The sequence below is a fragment of the Ranitomeya imitator genome, chromosome 1 (genome assembly GCF_032444005.1).
Source record: "Ranitomeya imitator isolate aRanImi1 chromosome 1, aRanImi1.pri, whole genome shotgun sequence".
NCBI lineage: Eukaryota > Metazoa > Chordata > Amphibia > Anura > Dendrobatidae > Ranitomeya > Ranitomeya imitator.
This window is the reverse complement of record NC_091282.1, coordinates 340212963-340223896: the sequence shown is the minus strand read 5'-3', so window position 1 is coordinate 340223896 and position 10934 is coordinate 340212963. Positions and strand designations below refer to the sequence as shown.

At 46.8% G+C, this 10934-nt stretch overlaps 1 protein-coding gene across 1 annotated transcript in view; it reads left to right on the top strand.

Annotated features, from left to right (window-relative positions):
- The first annotated feature begins 1538 nt into the window (after nucleotides 1-1538).
- Nucleotides 1539-10934, top strand: part of LOC138664335 (uncharacterized) — a 52315-nt gene continuing 42919 nt past the window's right edge. The window contains exons 1-4 of the mRNA XM_069750991.1: nucleotides 1539-1589; nucleotides 2495-2625; nucleotides 2929-3026; nucleotides 8986-9162. Coding sequence (XP_069607092.1) covers nucleotides 1539-1589; nucleotides 2495-2625; nucleotides 2929-3026; nucleotides 8986-9162 — 457 coding nt within the window. The remainder of the gene's footprint in view (nucleotides 1590-2494; nucleotides 2626-2928; nucleotides 3027-8985; nucleotides 9163-10934) is intronic.

Here is a 10934-nt window from a genome sequence, read left to right as displayed (position 1 = left end):
TTTTCATAATTCGCTCCATGCAAATCCAGCAAGGTGATGACTGGCTAACCACCATTTTGCTGAACTATATAGGGTGAGCAAAAAGTTAAAAAAAAAGTTTTAAAAATGAATAATCGCTTCAAAGCTTACCTCCTGGCCACCTATGCAGCACGCTCATACACATTCGACCCTCTCTGCTTCCTCTTCCATCCATTGTGCTCTGAAACCTTAAGCCTCTCCATGCTAGGCTGGGAAATCTGACAGCTACCAGGCGTGAGACATCTCTGTGGATGTTATCAAGTTGCGTGCTCTTTGACCTTACGATGTGCCCTCTAGGCCAGGAAATCCAGATGTGACAAGGCTCAGGACGTCTAAGGACTAGTCGCAGTCAGAAGTCTTGGCATAGCGTGGACATGCCTAATTTTTTAGCACTTGGTAGCAATAAGAAGTGGCATTGGGTCCGTATGGTGGACACTGAACAGCCAAGGTGAGCAATGAAAGGAGTACCAGATTTTTATTTCTGTTTATTATACTACTAATCGATTTTCCCAGGAAAGTCTGGCAGATTTTGCAAATTTAATTTTTGATCCAATCATCTTCGCTTACTGTTACACTACTCTATTCAATAAATGGAAAATGAAAATTGCTGCCTTACTTGAAAAACAAAAATATTCTAAATACTTCACCTATTTAAATTACCAGTGATCGATTATAGGAGTGATGGACCAGGGATGAAGACACCACTTTCAAAATCATGTGCAAATATAGAACAATATGGTTTTCATCTCCAAATCTATTATTAAACGGGTTGTCTCCTTTAATAGCTATATTCACTTTTTATTGGACTGCCAGAGAGAGGCCAAAATTAATCATTTTAATGTCCCAGATATTGGACTGAAATTATAGGCTAATCATCAATTATATACATAACACAACAACCAAGTGGAAAAAGACAATCAACAGGCCAATTATTATATAGAAATATAGAAAAGCTTTATTGAAATTCAATATGAACAACAGGTAGAGAGGTGGATACATCCACAGTGCATATAAACAATTTTACAAACATGGGACGTGGAGACCCTGGCTAGTACAATCAGAATATCATGTTTACCATTCTCTGTTGGTAGTAGACTATGTATAGAAACCCCTTAATAGGACCCCCAATAAGGTATATGTGAACCCATTATCATTGTTAGGTCCCCCAGAAGTCAAATTGGCAATAAGTTATAAGCATTATATGAATAAGAAGGCAGTGTTTAAAGAAATCAAAGCAAGATCACGAAGATTTGCATACCTATATCAAAGTTCGGTGGGTCACCAAGGAAATGAGGGGGAGAAAGAGTGCCAGTAGTCCCCATGTCACCCCGACGTGCATTTCGGTGGAGCCTTCGTCAGGGGACATGGATACAATCAAAACTGTGCTGCTTAAAAACAGAACCAGAACCAATCGGTGTACACCCGGAAGTAATGTACAGTTGTCATGGCAACATACCGCGCCATCTGTCATCACCTCAACAACCTCAGCCACGTCGGGAAAAAATCCACACAGCGCTGGCATGAAGGGTGAGGGAGACATCAAGACCGCGGATGGCCGAAAGATATTTACGGTATGGGTTGGTGCTCTACGCCGATGGTGACGCATGTGTGGTCAGAGTCCAGTCCCTGTCAGACGGTGTCGGCATCAAAGGAGTTCGGAGCTAGGACACAGCCTTGTGACGCGGCATCACATCTCCCAGGAGACACCGAAAGCTAGCAGACACGGCAGGACATGGCCCGCATGTGTACTCAGCCAGGAAAACACCAACCCGTTCTATCAGAGAAGTCAGCTGCCAGCAATTTTTAGATCCAATAATGAATAGATCAGTTTGGTGGTCAGCTGAATAGATGTTTGGTAGAGAATAGATATTTCACATGTACCGTCATCAAGATATCATGATACCAATGTTAAACAGCATCATGTCAGAATAAACATAACATAATCATAGCGCTAAATAGATGGAAAGTATCTATATACATAATTGTCTAAGGGTCAATTCCGTCTGTCTGTCTGTCCTTCTGTCACGATTATTCATTCGCTGATTGGTCTCGGCAGCTGCCTGTCATAGCTGCTGTGACCAATCAGCGACAGCCACAGTCCGATTAGTCCCTCCTCTACTCCCCTGCACTCACTGCCCGGCGCCCCCTCCATAATCCCCTCCACTCACCGCTCACACAGGGTTAATGGCAGCGGTAACGGCACGCGGTGTAACGCACTCCGTTACCGCTGCTATTAACCCTGTGTGTCCCCAACTATTTACTATTGATGCTGCCTATGCAGCATCAATAGTAAAAATATGTAATGTAAAAATAATTTTTAAAAAAACCTGCTATACTCACCATCCGCCGCCGGTCCCGCAACCTCGCGATGCTCCCGGGACCGCTCCATTGCCAGCGGCAGCTTCCAGTCCCAGGGCTGGTGTGCGACAAGGACCTGCCGTGACATCACGGTCATGTGACTGCGACTTCATCACAGGTCCTGCTCATACCAGCCCTGGGACTGGAAGCTGCGGCTGGCAATGGAGCGGTGAGGTCCCGGGAGCGTCGTGAGGAGCGGGAAAGGCGGCGGATGGTGAGTATAGCAGGACTTCAACGGGCCTTCGGAAGGTGAGTATATGTTTATTTATTTTTTTAAGTCTCTATACTACGTGGCTCTGTGCTGTATGCTCCGTTGCTGTGCAATATACTATGTGGCTGGGCAATATACTACGTGGGCTGGGCAATATACTACGTGACTGGGCAATATACTACATCGCTGGGCAATATACTACGTGGCCTGGGCAATATACTACGTGACTGGGCAATATACTACGTGGCTGGGCAATATACTACGTGACTGGGCAATATACTACGTGACTGGGCAATATACTTGTCATGCCCTCAGCCGCAGGTCTGGTCTCCGCTGCACAGGGAGACGAGCGCCTATTACACATCTTTGCTCACCCTGTCCATGGCTCCAGACGTTCAGCGGCTCCTTTCTCTGCTAAGAACATGCATCCTCTTGGCAGGTATCCTGGAAATGCTCTTAGGAGCCGCGCCCCGCTTCCAGCACATACTTAAAACAGCAGGACACCTGTCCGCTATTAGGGCTGTCTGTGTCATGATGCTCTGTGCATAAAAAGCACCCTCCCCTTATGGGAGGTGCCTGGGCAACGTGTTCATTCTCTGGATAGTTGCCCCAGCGTCAGGTGTTATGACCTGGTGGTCAGGACAATAATGGACCTGGTGGTTAAGAGCACACGGAATGACCTGATAGTTACTAATAATATAGAACGAGCTCTGAGACGTGGGAACTCTGCTGACCGCAATCCCTAATCCCATCACACACACTAGAAATAGCCGTGGAGCGCTCCAATAAAGCCTACCTTGCCTCAGAGAAATTCCCCAAAGGAACAGGCAGCCCCCCACATATAATGACTGTGAGTAAAGATGAAAATTACAAACACAGAGATGAAATAGATTTAGCAAAGTGAGGCCCGACTTACTGAACAGACAGAGGATAGGAAAGGCAGCTTTGCGGTCAGCACAAAAAACTACAAAAAGACCACGCAGAGGGCGCAAAAAGACCCTCCGCACCGACTCACGGTGCGGAGGCGCTCCCTCTGCGTCCCAGAGCTTCCAGCAAGCAAGACAACAATCAAAATAGCAAGCTGGACAGAAAAATAGCAAACCAGAGAAAAACAAGCAGGAACTTAGCTTCTGCTGGGAAGACAGGTCACAACAACGATCCAGGAGTGAACTAGACCAATACTGGAACATTGACAGGTGGCATGGAGCAAAGATCTAAGTGGAGTTAAATAGAGCAGCCAGCTAACGAATTAACCTCGTCACCTGTGGAAGGAACCTCAGAAGCCGCAGCCCCACTCACCACCACCAGAGGAAGCCCATGGACAGAACCAGCCGAAGTACCATTCACGACCACAGGAGGGAGCTTGACAACAGAATTCACAACAGTACCCCCCCCTTGAGGAGGGGTCACCGAACCCTCACCAGAGCCCCCAGGCCGACCAGGACGAGCCAAATGAAAGGCACGAACCAGATCGGCAGCATGAACATCGGAGGCAAAGACCCAGGAATTATCTTCCTGACCATAACCCTTCCACTTGACCAGGTACTGGAGTTTCTGTCTCGAAATACGAGAATCCAAAATCTTCTCCACCACATACTCCAACTCCCCCTCAACCAACACCGGGGCAGGAGGATCAACGGATGGAACCACAGGCGCCACGTATCTCCGCAACAATGACCTATGGAATACATTATGGATGGCAAAAGAAGCTGGAAGGGTCAAACGAAACGACACAGGATTGAGAACCTCAGAAATCTTGTACGGACCAATGAAACGAGGCTTAAACTTAGGAGAGGAAACCTTCATAGGAACATAACGAGACAACAACCAAACCAAATCCCCAACACGAAGTCGGGGACCCACACAGCGCCGGTGGTTAGCGAAACGTTGAGCCTTCTCCTGGGACAATGTCAAATTGTCCACCACATGAGTCCAAATCTGCTGCAACCTATCCACCACAGTATCTACACCAGGACAGTCCGAAGACTCAACCTGCCCTGAAGAGAAACGTGGATGGAAACCAGAATTGCAGAAAAACGGCGAAACCAAAGTAGCCGAGCTGGCCCGATTATTAAGGGCGAACTCAGCCAAAGGCAAAAAGGACACCCAATCATCCTGATCAGCAGAAACAAAGCATCTCAGATATGTTTCCAAAGTCTGATTAGTTCGTTCGGTTTGGCCATTTGTCTGAGGATGGAAAGCCGAGGAAAAAGACAAATCAATGCCCATCCTAGCACAAAAGGCTCGCCAAAACCTCGAAACAAACTGGGAACCTCTGTCCGAAACGATGTTCTCCGGAATGCCATGTAAACGAACCACATGCTGGAAAAACAATGGCACCAAATCAGAGGAGGAAGGCAATTTAGACAAGGGTACCAAATGGACCATCTTAGAGAAGCGATCACAAACCACCCAAATGACCGACATCTTTTGAGAGACAGGGAGATCCGAAATAAAATCCATAGAGATATGCGTCCAGGGCCTCTTCGGGACCGGCAAGGGCAAAAGCAACCCACTGGCACGAGAACAGCAGGGCTTAGCCCGAGCACAAGTCCCACAGGACTGCACAAAAGAACGCACATCCCGCGACAAAGACGGCCACCGAAAGGTTCTAGCCACCAAATCTCTGGTACCAAAGATTCCCGGATGACCAGCCAACACCGAACAATGAACCTCAGAGATAACTCTACTAGTCCATTTATCAGGGACAAACAGTTTCTCTGCTGGGCAACGGTCAGGTCTATCAGCCTGAAATTTTTGCAGCACCCGCCGCAAATCAGGGGAGATGGCAGACAAAATTACCCCCTCTTTGAGAATACCCGCCGGCTCAGGAACACCCGGAGAGTCGGGCACAAAACTGCTTGACAGGGCATCAGCCTTCACATTCTTAGAGCCTGGAATGTACGAAACCACAAAATCAAAACAGGAGAAAAATAGCGACCAACGAGCCTGTCTAGGATTCAACCGTTTGGCAGACTCGAGATAAGTCAAATTCTTGTGATCCGTCAAGACCACCACGCGATGCTTGGCTCCTTCAAGCCAATGACGCCACTCCTCGAATGCCCACTTCATGGCCAACAACTCTCGATTGCCAACATCATAATTGCGCTCAGCAGGCGAAAACTTTCTAGAAAAGAAGGCACATGGTTTCATTACCGAGCCATCAGAACTTCTTTGCGACAAAACAGCCCCTGCTCCAATCTCAGAAGCATCAACCTCGACCTGAAACAGAAGCGAAACATCTGGCTGGCACAACACAGGGGCAGAAGAAAAACGACGCTTCAACTCCTGAAAAGCTTCCACAGCCGCAGAAGACCAATTGACCACATCAGCACCCTTCTTCGTCAAATCAGTCAACGGTTTAGCAACACTAGAAAAATTACTGATGAAGCGACGATAAAAATTAGCAAAGCCCAGGAACTTTTGCAGACTCTTCACAGATGTCGGCTGAGTCCAATCATAAATGGCCTGGACTTTAACAGGGTCCATCTCGATAGTAGAAGGGGAAAAAATGAAACCCAAAAATGAAACCTTCTGAACTCCAAAGAGACACTTTGACCCCTTCACAAACAAAGAATTCGCACGAAGGACCTGGAACACCATTCTGACCTGCTTCACGTGAGACTCCCAATCATCCGAGAAGACCAAAATATCATCCAAATATAATCAGGAATTTATCCAGGTACTCTCGGAAGATGTCATGCATAAAGGACTGAAATACTGATGGAGCATTGGAAAGCCCGAATGGCATAACCAGGTACTCAAAATGGCCCTCGGGCGTATTAAATGCTGTTTTCCATTCATCGCCCTGTTTAATACGCACAAGATTATACGCACCACGAAGATCTATCTTGGTGAACCAACTAGCCCCCTTAATCCGAGCAAATAAATCAGACAGCAGCGGCAAAGGGTACTGAAATTTGACTGTGATCTTATTAAGAAGGCGGTAATCAATACAAGGTCTCAAAGAACCATCCTTCTTGGCCACAAAAAAAGAACCCTGCTCCCAATGGTGACTATGACGGGCGAATATGACCCTTCTCCAAGGATTCCTTAACATAACTCCGCATAGCGGCGTGCTCTGGCACAGATAAATTGAACAGTCGGCCCTTAGGAAACTTACTACCAGGAATCAAATCGATAGCACAATTTAAATCCCTATGAGGAGGTAGGGCACTGGATTTGGGCTCATAAGATACATCCCGGTAATCCGACAAAAACTCCGGGACTTCAGAAGGGGTGGATGACGAAATAGACAAAAATGGAACATCACCATGTACTCCCTGACAACCCCAGCTGGACATAGACATAGATTTCCAATCCAATACTGGATTATGGACCTGTAGCCATGGCAACCCCAAAACGACCATATCAGGCAGATTATGCAACACCAAAAAGCGAATATCCTCCTGATGTGCAGGAGCCATGCACATGGTCAATTGGGTCCAGTACTGAGGCTTATTCTTGGCCAAAGGCGTAGCATCAATTCCTCTCAATGGAATAGGATACTGCAAGGGCTCCAAGAAAAAACCACAGCGCCTAGCAAACTCCAAGTCCATCAAATTCAGGGCAGAGCCTGAATCCACAAATGCCATAACAGAATAGGATGACAAAGAGCAGATCAGAGTAACGGACAAAAGAAATTTTGACTGTACCGTACCAATGGTGGCAGACCTAGCGAAACGCTTAGTGCGCTTAGGACAATCGGAGATAGCATGAGTGGAATCACAACAGTAAAAACACAGCCCATTCCGACGTCTGTGTTCTTGCCGTTCAGCTCTGGTCAAAGTCCTATCACATTGCATAGGCTCAGGTCTATGCTCAGATAATACCGCCAAATGGTGCACAGCTTTACGCTCACGTAAGCGTCGATCGATCTGAATGGCCAAAGACATAGACTCATTCAGACCAGCAGGCATGGGAAATCCCACCATGACATCCTTAAGGGCTTCAGAGAGACCCTTTCTGAAAATTGCTGCCAGGGCACATTCATTCCACTGAGTGAGTACAGACCACTTCCTAAACTTCTGACAATATATCTCTACCTCATCCTGACCCTGACACAGAGCCAGCAAGATTTTCTCTGCCTGATCCACTGAATTAGGTTCATCATAAAGCAATCCGAGCGCCAGAAAAAACGCATCAACATCACGCAATGCCGAAGCTCCTGGCGCAAGGGAAAATGCCCAGTCTTGAGGGTCGCCACGTAACAAAGAAATAATGATTTTCACTTGTTGAACAGGGTCACCTGAGGAGCGAGGTTTCAAAGCAAGAAACAATTTACAATTATTTTTGAAATTCAGAAACTTAGATCTATCCCCAAAAAACAAATCAGGAATTGGAATCCTAGGCTCTAACATTGGATTCTGAACCACAAAATCTTGAATGTTTTGTACCCTTGCAGTGAGATTATCCATACAAGAGGACAGACCTTGAATGTCCATATCTACACCTGTATCCTGAACCACCCAGAGGTAAAGGGGAAAAGAGAGACAAAACACACTGCAAAGAAAAAAAAATGGTCTCAGAACTTCTCTTATCCCTCTATTAAGATGCATTAGTACATTGGGCCACCTGTACTGTTATGACCTGGTGACCAGGACAATAATGGACCTGGTGGTTAAGAGCACACGGAATGACCTGATAGTTACTAATAATATAGGACGAGCTCTGAGACGTGGGAACTCTGCTGACCGCAATCCCTAATCCCATCACACACACTAGAAATAGCCGTGGAGCGCTCCAATAAAGCCTACCTTGCCTCAGAGAAATTCCCCAAAGGAACAGGCAGCCCCCCACATATAATGACTGTGAGTAAAGATGAAAATTACAAACACAGAGATGAAATAGATTTAGCAAAGTGAGGCCCGACTTACTGAACAGACAGAGAATAGGAAAGGCAGCTTTGCGGTCAGCACAAAAAACTACAAAAAGACCACGCAGAGGGCGCAAAAAGACCCTCCGCACCGACTCACAGTGTGGAGGCGCTCCCTCTGCGTCCCAGAGCTTCCAGCAAGCAAGACAACAATCAAAATAGCAAGCTGGACAGAAAAATAGCAAACCAGAGAAAAACAAGCAGGAACTTAGCTTCTGCTGGGAAGACAGGTCACAACAACGATCCAGGAGTGAACTAGACCAATACTGGAACATTGACAGGTGGCATGGAGCAAAGATCTAAGTGGAGTTAAATAGAGCAGCCAGCTAACGAATTAACCTCGTCACCTGTGAAAGGAACCTCAGAAGCCGCAGCCTCACTCACCACCACCAGAGGAAGCCCATGGACAGAACCAGCCGAAGTACCATTCACGACCACAGGAGGGAGCTTGACAACAGAATTCACAACAGTCAGGCCACACTCTGCTGTGCTCTGCACCTTAATGATTCCTCTATTTTCACAGAGTTTTCTCCTGTCAGTTCCGAGGACGTCTATGAAGAGAAGGACATCCTGGCCATGAAGAAAAGAGGGGGCAGGTCACTCTTTCTGGTTGACTGGAAGGGATACGGTCCTGAAGAGAGATCCAGGGAGCCTGTGGAGAACATTAATGCCCCGGTTCTTCTTAGAAGGCTCCTGGCAGGTTTGAAGAAGGGGGGGTGTAAGGGGGGGTACTGTCATGCCTTCAGCCGTAGATCCAGTCTCCGCTGCGCAGGGAGACCGGCGCCTATTACACAGCTTTGCTCACCCTGTCTGTTGCTCCAGATGTTCAGCGGCTCCTTTCTCTGCTAAGAACATGCATCCTCTTGGCAGGTATCCTGGAAATGCTCTTAGGAGCCGCGCCCCGTTTCCTGCACATACTTAAAACAGCAGGACACCTGTTCGCTATTAGGGCTGTCTGTGTCATGATGCTCTGTGCATAAAAAGCACCCTCCCCTTATGGGAGGTGCCTAGGCAACGTGTTCATTCTCTGGATAGTTGCCCTAGCGTCAGGCCACAATCTGCTGTGCTCTGCACCTTAAGGATACCTCTATTTTCACAGAGTTCTCTTCTGGCGATTCCCATCCTGGACTCCTCTGGTCTCTCTGGTTCCCACTCCAAGTTGTCTTGCCTCTTCTCACGGAACCCTCCTGACCCAGCTACCGGTGGGATCAACCTTTCTGGACTTCATGGAGCTTCTAGGATTCTCTCCACCAGCAGGCCCAAGTATTCTACTGTGTTGCTAGTTTGTCAGTACGGGTCGTCCTCTGGTCCTGGTTTCGTGGCATTCAGGCCACCTGGTGTTGTGACGGGGGAATCCCAGAATAGGGGTACACCTAGCCCGGTGCTCCACTACGTGGTACAGTGTTATGATCCAGAGGTTCTTTCCCTCTGACTCCATTTTCCTTTTTGTTTTTACCTTGTTAATAAATATCTTTTGGTTTATGAGATCCACTCTCCTGTCTTTTGAGTATCGGGTATACAGCCGCCACTGCACCAGTGAGTCCACTATACCTTGTCCCACCCTGTGGGCGTTACAATACTATGTGGCTGGGCAATATACTACGTGGCTGGGCAATATACTACGTGGCTGGGCAATATACTACGTGGCTGGGCAATATACTACGTGGCTGGGCAATATACTACGTGGCTGGGCAATATACTATGTGGCTGGGCAATATACTATGTGGCTGGGCAATATACTATGTGGCTGGGCAATATACTATGTGGCTGGGCAATATACTACGTGGACATGCATATTCTAGAATATCCGATGCATTAGAATCGGGCCACCATCTAGTCCTAATATAATAGTCTTTAAGATGCAGATGAGAAATCTTCATGCAAAATACGCTGTGCACATGGAATAATGGACATTGACCGGGGACACCAATATGGAACTAGAAGTCCTATATCTAAAATAGAAAAACACTAAAATTAGATAGCACAAAGATTAAAAACAAAAACAAAAGAAAATTGGTATAGCACAGATGGAAAAAATAGACTATGCAAGCGTCAAGTGTCAAAGGAAGGGGACAAAGCTGATTTGCTCGTTAAGCCCACTGGGATGTAATGTATTTAGCGTCCATATCCAACGGGATTCGAGCTGTGCCAATCTCTATGATACTTTCCCCCCACGGATATTGACCTCAAGGGAATCAATGCCCCTTGAGGTCAATGCCAAAAGACTTGGCACCCTTCTCAGCGTACATGGCGATGCAGTTGCCCACGGCAACCGGTCTTGTACACGAGAAAACTATATGTGATATTTGCGCTAAGTTCACCTATATGAAGCCATAAATAGTTAAAATACTGGGAAATGTCATAAACAAGGTTCCCCATACAGGACTGTGATTAACAAGATGTGTTTACCTTAATATCAAAGAAAATGAAATCTGTGTCCAGTGCTGACATGCGGAAAGGTCCTTCACTCAT